Genomic DNA, 14,155 nt, shown 5'->3' on the forward strand with positions numbered 1-14,155 from the left:
AAATAAATAAAATCTGAAAAAGAAAATGTTCACACAAATATAAAAAAAACGTACCTACAGCACTCTAAGACAAGTGAATAAAAGGATCTCCTGACGTCATGATCTCTGACTACGAATCCCAGAATGCATTAATGTTCCTCGCAAATATGCAAATGAAGTAACTTTCAAGTCCCGCTCGGAAATTTCGTAACTCAAATCACAGCGCGATACCTCGGTCTGTCATCTGTCAATTGAAATTGTGGCACATTCGTTCTCCTTTTTTTACTTAAAATGTTTCTGCTGACAAACTTCCTTATGGGTGAGACATCCAAATCTGTCTCTTAAATTATCTATATTTCATAAAAAACTCCAGGTTGGACCCATAATGAGGTTTTCACACTTGCCAAATTTTAAATGTCATTATACTAAAAAGGAGAAAACAAACTCTAATAAATATCCAACTCTAATAATCACACATCCTTATAGAATAATATATTTTTCCTGAAATTTTGACCAAGAAATCATCAAATGAAATCCAAATTCCTTAAATAATGAAACACCTCTTTTTATGTGGGCATCCTTGCTGCTTCTCTAATTAACTCCTTGCGGGTTGGCAGCTGTTAAGCTTTAAAATGAAAGTTAACTTAAACTTTACCCTGTCTCTGGATCTTTTGTTGTCTTCATGATGATGTACGTGTGTCAACCAAAGTTGTCTAGGAAACCAAATAGCTAGTTTCACAGAATAACTGGGCACAAGAACATTACCCACGAGAAATGTATTCGTAAAAAATATTTTAGTAGGGCTTTGTAAACCAGTGAAACCCACGGAAGAGAATTAGGGCCACTGAATTATTATTATTTTTTTTTTAAAGTTAACTGATTTTTAAATTTTATTTCTGAGAAAAAAGTCAGACCTTTTTTCTCAGAATTCTGACTTTAAACTCAGAATTCTGACTTTAATCTGAGAATTGTGACTTTTTTCTCAGAATTCTGAGATCAAATTCAGAATTCTGGGGGGAAAAGTCATAATTCTGAGATTAAAGTCATAATTCTGAGAAAAAAAAGTCGGAATTCGGAGATTAAAGTCAGAATCCTGAGATCAAAGTCAGAATTTCGACTTTTTCCCCATATTAAACTGTAATAAAATTTTAAAATCAGTTAACTTTCTTTTATTTTTTCAGTGACCCTAATCCTCTTCCGTAGAAACCGATCTGATTTCTAATAGTGTTATTTCCTACGGACATTGAAGGCAGCACGACTCCGTACCACTACTGGCAGCAGCGGCAGCAACAGCAGTGTATGTGTTGGTGGAGGCGACGCTTTCTCCTTTCTGTAACCTAAACAATGACTCCTACTACAGACCGGAGGAGAGCCCACTGATAGAATGCTTCATAAAGACCCAAAACGCAACAATTCGCTGCTATTCCGTCCGCTCGCTTAAATGCCCCGAGCGTAAACATGTGGATACCTACAGAACATGAGAAATACGGCGTCGGTGAGTTTATTATTGTTTTTTTAATAATGTAAAAATATTATCATTGCATAGAAAAACATAGCTCTTCCTCTTCTTTGTGCGCCCGTTTGGAGAATGTGTTTGTAAATAAATATCTGGACGTTTCAGTGGATCTATGACAGACGGATTGTTTTTATATTTCTATTAATCCTGGACAGTTTCAGCTTTAAATCGCGAAACACTTGACCGTATATGTTATATATGATTAAGATCGCAATAAATCGTTATTTTATCATTTGATTTGTATGGATTTATGTTTCTTAATATTTTTGCTTTGACAGTAAAGAGAGAACCTTTTTAAAATAGCTCTGTATAACGGAGTATTTCTATTAATGATTCGAGTGAAAATCTGGTTGTGAGGAAAAGTGATTATCCCTGCGTGATCTCGGGGTGATCTAGAAGTGGACGCGTGGAGATCTTGTTGTGTGTTGTGTCTTCCACATTGCATTGTTCCAGACAGTCTGGGGATGAAACACTCAAACAAGCGATGCCAATTGCTTGTTGTGAGAAACGCGCTTGTAGACTTTGCTCCGATTATGCGCTCGCGAGATTTTATTTGTCTGCAAAACGGGATTCTTATTAAGGGGGTCCTGGCAGCCATGAGGGACCCTGAGTCTGTCAATGAACAATCCCCAGAGATTTGCTGTGGTGGGGTCAGTGCATGCCTCAACAGTCTGGTTCAAAAGAAACTGGATCAATTGGGTGGGAGTCTTTGCCACCTTTTTAAAAACTGATTAAGCTGCACTTTGTCACAAATGGGACCAGAGGCGTAGCTAGAAAATTTTTATAAGGGTGGCCAGGCAATAACCAATGTACACTTAGGGGTGGAAGAAAGTGGATAGTCATGCCTAAGATGAGAATAAATATACTTTTCTACAGCTTTTGCTAACAAGTGTTGAAAAATAGTAAAAAAAATCTTTAAAAACAGTTATATAAACATGACTGTAAATTTCTAATGTTTTTTAAATTATTTTTAATATAATGATAAAATATAATTTATATATATATATATTCCTATTCATAATTTTTAATTTTATCGATAATCATTCTAAGAAAAATTCATATTTACAACTACTAATATCTACATAAATCGATTGTTTAGTACATTTTTATTAAAATATTTATCTATGATTTCACTGAAGACTCCTAGATGACTTGCAGAGACCTTATTTTCTCTTTTTTCCCATAAAGCAATAAATCTAGTTCTGAAAAGAGCATGAATTCTGTACTTTTCATCTTTGATGTTAGTTTATTGATGTCTATAGTTAACCGCAGTGTTTTCGTTGTTAAGAAATTGTGAATACATGAAAAAAATAGTTAGTCGTATATGAAAAATTAGAATATTCCACTTGAGAATATTACTGCTGCCAACATCTGTATTATAGGGGAAAAAATGGTAGGGGTGGCCAATGATTGGCTAAGGGTGACCATGGCCACCCCTGGCCGAATCTAGCTCCGCCCCTGACTGGGACATTTTTACCTAATGGTGATGGTGTGGTTGTATCGTATGGTTTAGGGTGTTAATTGTCCCCTAAAATCTTGCTGTTTACAGTCTTTGTAGTGGGTAAAGAACACTGAATCAGAACCCAGCCCTTGGTTACCGATTATCACACTGTGGTCTGGTCACTTGACTGCTTTGCGAAATGTTTCCCCTAGTGATGGCTTGTTTCCCTTCCCCATCCAATGTCAATTGCTGCTCAGTTATGGCTTATTTCATCCAGTGCTACAACAGTCCCCTGGAGCCCATAACCCTTATATTTGCAGTGGGGAAATCGTGTAAATAGATTTATCTACTTAAACTTACACCAATAGCCAAAGTTCATGCTGCTGAATTAAAGGAGGTCATTTATTTTGAAGGCTAAATAGTCGCCATTGTCCCAAAACTTCTTAAGGGCCCCCATTTAATTGGATTAATTTTTATCCCCTTTTTTTCCCTTTTGCACAATCACAGCAGTAAGACTCTTTTAATTGGCTGTGATTTATTCTTTAAGCTGTCTTGGCACTTCTACTGAGTTTTTTTTTCCCTTTGAGGAAGAAAAAACTGTTTTCCTGTTGTGAAACACACACAAAACACACAAGCACGCACACATGACAAGAAACAGTTTCACGGCACAAAGCAGCGATAGCAACTTTAAGATACAGCATGTGAGCTGAGTGAAATCAGAGGGTCAGTTTGTTTGGTTGATGTCCGGAGGGGATTTGATTCATTCTGTTGGATCAACCGAATCAATATGGACTGAAGAGAAGCTTTTCTGTGCTTATGAAGCATCATGAGGGTGAAGGTTGTAATTCCAAGGGATATCCTTATTTGATGTCACAAACAACAGTATTTATGCCAAGTAGTAACATTTGGAGGTGGAGAGAACAGGTGTGCCAGAGGAGTAATATTGACTTTTTTTTTAGCAAATGAAGCAAAGATAAAACAAAACTTTATTGTTTGAGTTACAACATGAATCATATGTTGGTGTATTATGATATCTGGGAACTTCCATTCAAAATCCAGGAACAGGCATGTTAGGGCAATTGTTCTTAGGTGGACATGTGAGCTGTCCATGGTAAAGCTTGCCTCTGTCCAAATCACAGCTGGATCTGTTATGAACCAAAAAAGTTGAAGAGTTAAAGCCCTAGAATGATTATTGTTGCTCACTATATTGGTAATTTCCAAATTAACTCAATAAAACCTTTTAACTTGCTGCTTAAATTGTCATCTTGGGTCTACCTCTGTTATTTCAAGAACAGTTTCTTCCCATCCGCTACCAGCCTTATTAACAAGGCCCAGAGATCCCCATGACCCTGAAACTGCCTCCCTCCCTCCCCCATTCAGGACCTAGAAGCTACGCCAACGTATTACTCCAGACATCCTGCCTTACATTAATGCACGATCCTCTGTACATAGCACATCGTACATAGCAATACACTATTGTATATAGTATATCGTTTGTTTTATGTTGTATATAAGTATAGATTCTGCATATACACTAATAATTTCTCTGCAGCATCAACACCAAGTCAAATTCCTTGTAAGTGCAAAGCTACTTGCCAATAAATCTGATTCTAATACTGATTCCTAAAGAGCTGGGTGAGAATGCATTGAAGCTGTGGAATGATGGGTTATCTTGCCCTTCTCCAGCATAGGAAATGTGCAAAACAGCCTTACACTGTAGCCTGGATGTGTTAAGGCAAAAAATCCGAGTATCCAGGTTTCAGATCTCTTATATGGGTGAAGGAAGAATCAAACCAGTCATGAACATTGATCCCCATTCCCCACTGGAAATCTCTGGAAAGAACAGTCAGTTCTTTCCCACATGTCCCAGTTTCTACAAAGGATTGCCAACAGGAAAGCAGTTAAGGGGTTTATTCTTATTGGTTACACTGGTGATAATATATTTACTTTGGAATAGTTATTTTTAAAATATATGCACGTAAGCTGTTAACGTTAGCCATTTTAAATTTGATTGTAATCTCAAGGTACTTTCAATGAACATTTTATCAACCTTTTGACAGGAAGACCTTTTATAAAGCTGCCTTCCTTAGATCCGTAAAGGAACATTTGATCTCAGAGGCAAATTGGGATGAGCTCTGAACGCCCCTCTGTCTAATTGGATGGTTGCAGCGTTTGATGTCAATTCGACTTATGAGCAGAATTGTGGCCCCCTGGACGATGGGAGTCACTGCTGTTCATGAAATATGAATGGAGTCTTAACGAGTTGATATCCAGACGCCTGTTAGGTCATCAGTAGAGTAATTATTGGTTAATAAGCTATTACAAGAAGGTTAGATTAAAGAGGGGATGTTTTTGTTTTAACAGAAGAAATGAGACGGTTTGGATTTTAAGTTATGCCTTTCACTGGATTGGGGCTTTCTTAACCAATATACAGGTTAAGGTCAGATTTAATAGGAATAAGGAAAGACATAAGGTTCATATATTGATTTAGGATAATTGGATATGCAATGACAGACATCTCCAAGGATGTCTATGCCTGTCTTTCACATGAGCATAGAGGATATCAGCCTTTGACTTGTCCACTGGCCCCACAAACCACTTGAAGCTGAACTGTTTCACGTTTGCATAGACGTCTGATTGTGTGAGGCCTTTTTCCTCATTAAGGTCCTTTGATTTAGCCAATCAACCATGTCATTGCTCATCAGAATTCAGGCAAGTTATTAAACCATTTCAAGGAGCCAGTCCTGGATGTGTTCTCGACCAAGGGAATTTATTTGCCAGTTAGGATAAAATGCCTTTATGAGCACACCTAATCTTTTCTTGGATTATTGTGGCAAAACAAGCTGGCAGTGTCAAAAAAAGTAAAAAAAAAGGCAGATGGATGTAGCGTTCTGATAGAAGGCTCATGCTGGAGGCCTGGCTGAGATGGAGGGCGAACATGAGGCCCTAGGCTTTCTTGTTCTCCCATGGCTGACATTACTTCTACCCCTCTTGGGAGCATGTCAATAGTTGGTGGGGGGCTGGAGGGGTGGTGGAGGGTTGATGAGTGGTTTAGGGTGCTGGCGCGTGTCAGGGGTGAACTCATTGTCAGGTCGGCTGCCTTGCCCTCAAATTCAGCCCCTTCTGTTATCCCCCTGCTCCGCAGGGGATTAGCAGGTTGTTTTGGAAGGAGGCCCTCAGGCCCATTCCACCATTACGCCCATGATTTCTTAATGCAGCAAGCCCCAGGGCAATGTATGGGGGATGGTGGGGAACAGGGCCGCGGTGAGGTGAAGCCTACCGGCTTGTAATTGCTTCATCTTCTTGTGCAGAGATGGAGCTCCTTCTCTTCTCTGCGTTTGCTCACAAATATACACATGAACTGGCTTCTTGTCTCTGGATATTCATTGTACACATAAGGAGGCTCCCTTGTGAATAAAACTGATTGACAAATTGGAAACTAAGGAGAGAAAATGGCTACATTTAATCTGTTTAAAATTGCCATACAAACAAACCTGCATGGGCATGTGACATCTGACTGAATTGTTGTGTGTTTATTCATCAGGGATTCACCATAACAACATTTGGGTTCTAGGACACACATGGGACATGATGTGAAGATATACCCTTGCTAGTTTGTTGTATTATAGGAATGCATTATCCTCTATTCAACATGGAGAAAGCATCATTTAGCCCAAATAATACCTACAAAAACATTTTTCTCCGTCCTTGTTGTAGTAGATTTGTATTTTTTCATAGACTTTCTAAGAATTTTCTTTGCTCATTGCTCATTTTTTTGCTTATGTGAGACATGCAAGATCATTTCTTATAAATGCCTGCAGCCTACTCGTCCATGTGCTTTTTTTAAATTGGGGGGTGGGGGTAGCCTTTGCTTAATTTCCTCTTGCAGTGACAGTCTAGCTATGCTTGTGGTTTGAAGATGGCAGATCTTCTCATGGTTGCATGGTTGAGTGATTACCAGTTAACAGAATGCATATGGTAATTTTAATAGCCATTATTTCATTTCGGTTTGACATGAATTATTGGTGCTTTTTGCATGTCTTTCACCTTTTTTGTATTATTATTATTATCATTAATATATTGTCATGTTCATCCAACCTGTAGATTTATTTCTTAATCTGCAAAACCAGACATATAGAAAACTATCAAATGTATGATAGTTTTTTTTCCCTATTATAATATAAATATTAAGACAGACTATTTTCATACACTATTATTTTAAATATAGCTAAATATTAGAAATCTACTTTCACAATCCAGTTATTTATTTATTCAACTTCTTTATATGAAACTTAACCAAATGAAATCCACAAATGTTCTGAATTTTGATTATGCTAAAGTTAAAATAAAACATGTTTTAAAGTATACTGTTAAGGTAGTCCGAAAAAAGACACCTGGACGAAGTCAGCATTTTATTTATAGTCCCAAAGAGCTTAAAATATGAAGATATTTGCTTTGTAAATTTCTTTATTATGACAAAAGCAAATAGTTTTGTGAGCCGTATTTATTACGTACCAAAGATTTAACCAGCATGTAATTGTACTATGAAATAGAAAGCAAGTATTCAAGCAAAAATGACTAAATACACTCAGGGTTGCCCTTTATTTTTAATAGAAACTGTAACTGGAGGACAGTTTGAGTGACAGCTGACATATGTAGCAAAAAAAATACCTAAGAGGAGCATGAGACTTGAAACACATTTGTCAAAGGGTGTTATTCATAAGCTAAAATAATAATGCAATCTTGGAAGGACATTTTTATCTTAAAGTTTAGGTTGAGTTTATTTATAAGCTCACATTCTCAGTGTTGCACAGGTAGCTACAACAGAAGCAAGTTCTTACAAAATAATGCAAAGGTTTATATTTTATTTTCCTGTTCCTCAATGTTATTTCCGTGCAATGCATCAATTAGACAGATACCTACTTGTTTCTAAGTATGTTGCCTTACCTTCAGAAGTTAGTAGTAACTAGTTGCATTTACTCAGTTACATTTACTTGAGTAACTTTACTATACTTTTAGAAGAAGTCATACCTTGCCGTACTTTTTACTTTTAGTTAACTAATATTGGTGTGAGGGTCTCATTATTCTAAGTAAAATTTTCAGTTATGTTGTCTACTGTAAATAACTTGAGGTATTTGGAGATCAGGTGAAAATTAAGTTAATGGTAGAGTTTGTAGCTCGAAGTTTTAGATCCTTTCTCGACTTGTCATCTACTGTAAAGATTGGTTTTATAAGTTTATGTTGATAAGTGTCTGTTCTGCTAGGGTTTCATTTGTAATTCCGCTATTTTACTTATTTTAAACAGTGAAATACTAAAACTTGCACAAAACTGCTTGTTTACATCATTTTAAGCATTAAATCAGATCTTATAAGCCAATAATTACTTAGTACTTGAGTAGCCATTTTACCATGACTTTTTATTCCACACAAATGACTGTATTGTAATTACACCTGAGTTGATACACTTACTTAAAAATTTTTTTGGGGGCATTCTAATTTGGTTTGGATGTCGCCAGTGATCATAGTTACAGTCTGAAACACTTATTTGCCACAAGACTTATGATTGTGTTAAACACACAGACCATACAAGATCATATTGATTGTATCATGTAAGAAAATCATTATCATTAAAATCATCAAAGTTAAAAACCCATTTTTTTTAGAGCTGCCTTTGACTGTTCAAGTTAAACTGTTGGTATTTTTAGTTTAAGCTTTTGGTTCAGTTGTTTTATTTCTTTTACTGTCTCCTTTTATCGTGTTTTTATCTTTATTTTCCTTTGCTCAGTTCTTTTGTCTTCTATTGTATTATCTAATTCATGTAAAGCACTTTGAATTGTCCATGTACCGAATTGTGCTATACAAATAAACTTGCCTTGCCTTGCTATGTTAAGATATTTATGTGTATTTAATTTATTTCTCTTTTCCAAACTAATACATGTTTATGTAAACAGCTGGAAAGTCATTGAATTCACACATCTCAGTAAAAGGTTTATCATTTTAGTTTTTTCTCCATAGTTCAAGAAATCCCAGTGGAGTTTAATTACATTTTTAAACAGAAAGATCTATTTTTATGTGCATTAAATATGTGATTTTTTCAGTTAAAGAAAACAGACTTTAACTGGTTAACCATATTTTGTTCTTTTTTTTTTCTTAGCTGGTTAAATGGCAAACTGGATTTCTCCCTTTCCTCAATAACAGTCTGATATTTCTCTATCATAGATGTTAATGGGATGTGCCCTATTAGGAAATCAACCATTTAAATGATCAGTAGCACCCCTGCAGCAGATTCAACGGAGGCATGTGCTACATGTTTGTGTATTTGCTGTTTGTGTGGGCTGAGGGAAGAATAGCATGCATGCCTCTTCATAAATGAAGAGTGTCTTCCAGTGGCAATCACTTTGAGTGGCAGGTGAGATGAGCTTGTTTATGCATGGAGAAACACTTGATTTTAATTTTCTCATTTAGGGCAGAAGGCTCATTTCCTGGACTGGACTGGCATCAGTTTTGCCTGGCATGTGGTTGTGATTCAGGCGTCCAGGCATTGATTGTAAAGGAAGTGGTCATTGATTTGCGTGACCTGGAGCATTAATGTGACCTCAAAGCTTCCATTTTCCCCTTGAACCTCATTTTAACTATTGTTACATGTACCAGCCGTCATGTAATAGAAAGGGAATTGTTTAACTAATTATCAAGAAGCCAACAGGCCTAGTAAATCCTCTACAACTTTTCAACAAGCTTATCTTTAACCATCTTTTTAAGGCAGCTTCTTTCTTGTTTTTCTCATCCATTTTTTTTCCTTTCACTAAACGCCCGTCTAATATGCTTATATTCACAGCACTCTGTGAATATACAACAAAGACAGATCCTCTAGCTATGAGCTTTAATGACTTTGCTTTCTTAGTTATCAGTGGGTTTCTGCAGGAGGCTCAAACAGCCAATATATCCCATGATTTTATAATTATATGCCCCATGATGGGTATGGTATAACAATTTCCTATTTAATGCATTTCTTTATTACCTTTTTAATATTCAGAGTGAAGTTTGTATTTTTAACTGTAAGTCATTTCCTCAAAAAAAAAAAAAAAAGGAAAAATAGCTCTTTATTCAATAAGCCTAAAAAAATAAGGGTTTCACTTCCTGATGTAAAAAAACTGAAGTAATAGAACTTTTTGATGATATCCATTAGGGCTGCAACTAATGATTATTTTACAGATTGATTAATCTGTCAATTATTTTTTCTATTAATTGATTTATAATTGGATAACAAAAGGTTCCTTAAAGAGGATTTTTACGAAATGAAACCTGGTGAAACGAAAAATTTTCGACTTGCGGGGTTCTGGATAGACATATTGACGGACAAAAAAGTGTTTTTTTAGTATTTTGGTATAATTGCTGCTCTAAGTTGGTTCCTCTGTCAGCTGAAGGCATGTTTTACAGTCTCTATGCTCCAGTTAATGATTAATAGATACATACATTAGTTGACCATTATTTCAATAATCAATTAATCTCAATTAATCTGATTAATCGTTTCCGCCCTAGTATCCATATTCACTGAGAGGTTGGGGTAAAATGCCGACCATCCTGGGAATGTGTTTGGAATTATGATCAAGATAACAGTAGATTGCTCCTTAGTGAATCATATAACCACAATTTCAGTTGGAGAATCCCATTAAGGTTGCAGCCATTTTCAATTATAGATTAATATCATAGCAAAACATCAACTATTCATGCAACCATGTTTCTATAATGGTCAACTGTACTTACATCCACTTTGTTGTGCCTTCTAGTAAAATAGATTTTCCTGTGCTTTAGGATCCAGTGATGTATTTATGGACTTGTCCTAGATTGTGGCATGTGTAAATGTGCTAGAAAGCTTCTAACTGCCTGTTAGAGCAGTAGTTCTTCTGAAGTGTCCTTTTGCAGATTGGGTCAGATTTTTTTTTTTTGAACTATTGATGGGAGGGAACACTGTGTTGTATTGCAGATGTGAGACACAGAGGAAGGATGAGAGGTTAAAGCTGGTGATGCCTTAGCTTAAGGTGGATGATCATTAAGAAGTGGTGTCTGAGTTAACTTCTATCACATGCTCCAGTGAAGTGTTGTCGTGCCTCAGTTCAATAGAAATCTCTTTATTTTTCTGTTCTGCTCATTGCTTTTTTATTCTCTTGTGTGTTTTTTCTCTATCTGTCTAATTTCCTCTCCAACTCCTCTTTCTGGCTCATTCTCTAAGGGGGAGCTCTTTTCAGAGACAGCAGGTTGTACTGTAGTGACCCTTATTCTCTTCCTCCATTTCCTCAGCTATTGCTCACTCACTCCTGTTCTGTCTGGATTCCTCTTCCCTTTCTGTTGGTAGACTACTTCCCTGGTTCTGTGCTGTAGGCTTTTTTTTCCAACTTGATCTCTCTTCCAAATACATTATTTTTCTCAACACCCCAATACTCTGAATCTATACTTGCCTTTCCTAGAAATCCCTTGATTACTGAGCTTGGGTCCTTCATCTATGAATTAATCACTCAGTTTTGCAAGCATATGTGCTCACCCTGGCCCTTAGCAGATTGTAGGTCAGAGGATGGTAAAAAAACACAGATGCTTTACTAGCATCTGAGTAAATCAATGTGCATCATAGCAATACAAATAGAAAAGACATTCTAAAATACATCTATTTACTCATCCATTAACTTCTTACATGATAGAAAAATATACTTGTATACATGCATGTACTTTACCATTTGAAAATTTCTTCTTTATGGAAATAAACTGTTGAAGGATTTTTAAAAGACAAACACCTTTTGTTGAAAATTAGAGACCAGAAAAGCAGCCTTTGTTGGTTAAGTTAGTCGAACAGGACAGGAACTTTTTCCTCTCTTACTCCAAGTAGATTCTTAAAAAATGCACTAACATAAAGCAGTTGCGTGAAGCTAACATTCCAGCTACGTTAAAAACTCTGAAAATAGACTGAATGGTTAGTGAATATTAGTGCAGATTTGTGCAGAAAAATATATTTTTTGTGCTACTTTTTTTTAAAAACCATTTTGGTTCAAATCAGTGCCTAAGGGGGGGGATAGTGATGTCCTCGGCCGAAATTTTTAATTAACTGTCTTAAAATCGAAAGCAGCACAAATGTCAGTTTTCATGGCACAAATCTGCACTAACGAAGCACCAAAAAACTAGACCACTTTGGTTCAAATCGAAGTTTGAACGGGGATGGTGACCTTTGGATGATAAAAAATCTCTTAAGCAAAAGTAGCACAAACAGTATTTTTTTCTGCACAAATCTGCACTAATGTAGCACAAACCATTTAGTCTTTTTGCAGAGTTTTATTTTGACGTAGGTGGGGTGTCAGCTTAATGCAGCTGCATAAAGCATATAAAAGTTAGCGTCATATCTGAGGTGCAAAGTAATGCCTTTGATTGAGATTTCACCTAGAAGGTAACCTTGAGCCGCAAGCTGGATTGTCGCGAGATCTGAGCTTTCAGTTTCTCAACAATTCGATCTTGAAAGACACTCCCTAACACAACCGTCTCATGATATTCAACGAATTGGACCAATGACATGCCAGCAGTGCTTTTTTTGTGGTGGGACATGCAGGACTGAGAACAGTAGAAGGGCCTTCACTGGAAAAACAATCTGGAAATAAACATTTATTAAATTATGTGTATTTATGCTTAATTTGAGTATGTAAATATGATAGTTTGCCAGTCAAATTAGTATTTTACACTTAAAATTAATTAGATAATTAGATGATGTGCACTTGAAATAAGACAATGCAGTTGTGTTGTCTTATTTCAAATGCAAATTGTCTTGTTCCATTGGCAAAATGTTTCTTCTACCTCCTCAATTCAAGGAAAAAAATTCACTTATTTTAAGAAAAAATTACTTATCCTATGTAAGAGATTTGAATTGGGAAAGCTTCCTGGAGAGGTGGCGAAACGTCTTCAAATCTTGGAAACCAAGTCCAGTGGATTTTTTTGAACTTTTACGGAAATACTTATCTAGAGTTTGAGGTTTTTTTTCCAGTGTGTCAATGTGTGGGCATTACACACACTGGGTTTTAGCTCCTTTAAAAAGGAGCAAAGAGAAGCACTTTGTTTATTTGTAGATGGGAAACATCACAGTCTTCTGCTGCGATTGGCTTAAAGCGTATTATGGAAGGCGGGTACTAGCTGGCACATCACCCAATCAGCTCAAAGTATTGTACTAAACGTCACGCCTTTTAACTGCAGCCATCCCAGATTGATAACATAGAACTCAACTCAGTTCTACACATATCAATCTGTCTATTGCTAGGTTAACTATAAGGTTCTTTACAAGAATATTTTTTTTCTTCTTCAATACATTAAGTGTCATCTAGTAGTCTGGTATCTTTCCTTTTTCTGATTACCATTGTCTCAAAATTTACTTAAATATGCCTGTGACTGAGCTTCTGTGTATTAGTTCACCTTATGTCCTGTTTATACACAGTATAAAAAAGTGAGAACATGTTCATTTCTTCTTTGAGTCTCAGGATTGACCATGAAAATATGTCTCAGATTGCAAAAACGAGACTGCAGGTATCTCTTATTAGTGTATATTGAGTGTTGCTTTGACATTGATCGATTTAGATCTCTTTCTGTCCTGTCGTAGATTAAACTGTTTTCAATTCTCCATCACTCGCCCTGTCTCTGTTAAGATCACAGTGGGAGGATCAACTGTGACTTGGCCAATAACTCTCCGACCTTGGCTTCTGCTGGCAGTCTTATTAACGGCTCACTATGTTTCTACCTCTGCTGTAGTTTAATCTGCCCCCCACATTTTGCACTTTGTCCCCTTTGAGGTCTGTGCATATAAGCTATCAGTTTCCTGCTCTCATTGTGAAATGGTGGTTAGTTTCATCAACTACCTGCTGCATTTGATGGGCTGGCTTACTGCCTGTCCACAACAACCCCGTTAGCTCCCCCTCATTTCCTCTTGCTGCCCGGGCAGAGACACCTCTTTGATGTCAGTTTGACTTTCCAAAAGGCTCTCTTTTTATGAACCCTGATGTTGATGCCATTTTTCACCCAGCTTAAGAAACTCATCTGTTAAAAATCCAATTGATTTTTGTTTTCAGCAAGATTGCTTTGCAGATTTATTCTGGGGAAGTTATGGAAAAAACAGCTATTATTTGTTGTTGTTTGTTTAGATGCAAAGTTAGGATTCAATACTGTGAAATGAGAAAACCTTGCAATAAAAGTCAGCC

General features: G+C 36.5%; 1 protein-coding gene across 3 annotated transcripts in view; it reads left to right on the forward strand.

The window, feature by feature from the left end:
• Positions 1-1,280: 1,280 nt before the first annotated feature.
• The window catches only part of dock4 (dedicator of cytokinesis 4), a 154,612-nt gene continuing 141,737 nt past the window's right edge, over positions 1,281-14,155 (forward strand). For all 3 annotated transcript variants that reach the window (XM_015400736.1, XM_015400738.1, XM_015400737.1), the window contains exon 1: positions 1,281-1,474. In XM_015400736.1, coding sequence (XP_015256222.1) covers positions 1,438-1,474 — 37 coding nt within the window. In that variant the 5' untranslated portion in view covers positions 1,281-1,437. The remainder of the gene's footprint in view (positions 1,475-14,155) is intronic.

This window comes from Cyprinodon variegatus, unplaced genomic scaffold (assembly GCF_000732505.1).
Source record: "Cyprinodon variegatus isolate N-32 unplaced genomic scaffold, C_variegatus-1.0 Scaffold1141, whole genome shotgun sequence".
Lineage (NCBI taxonomy): Eukaryota > Metazoa > Chordata > Actinopteri > Cyprinodontiformes > Cyprinodontidae > Cyprinodon > Cyprinodon variegatus.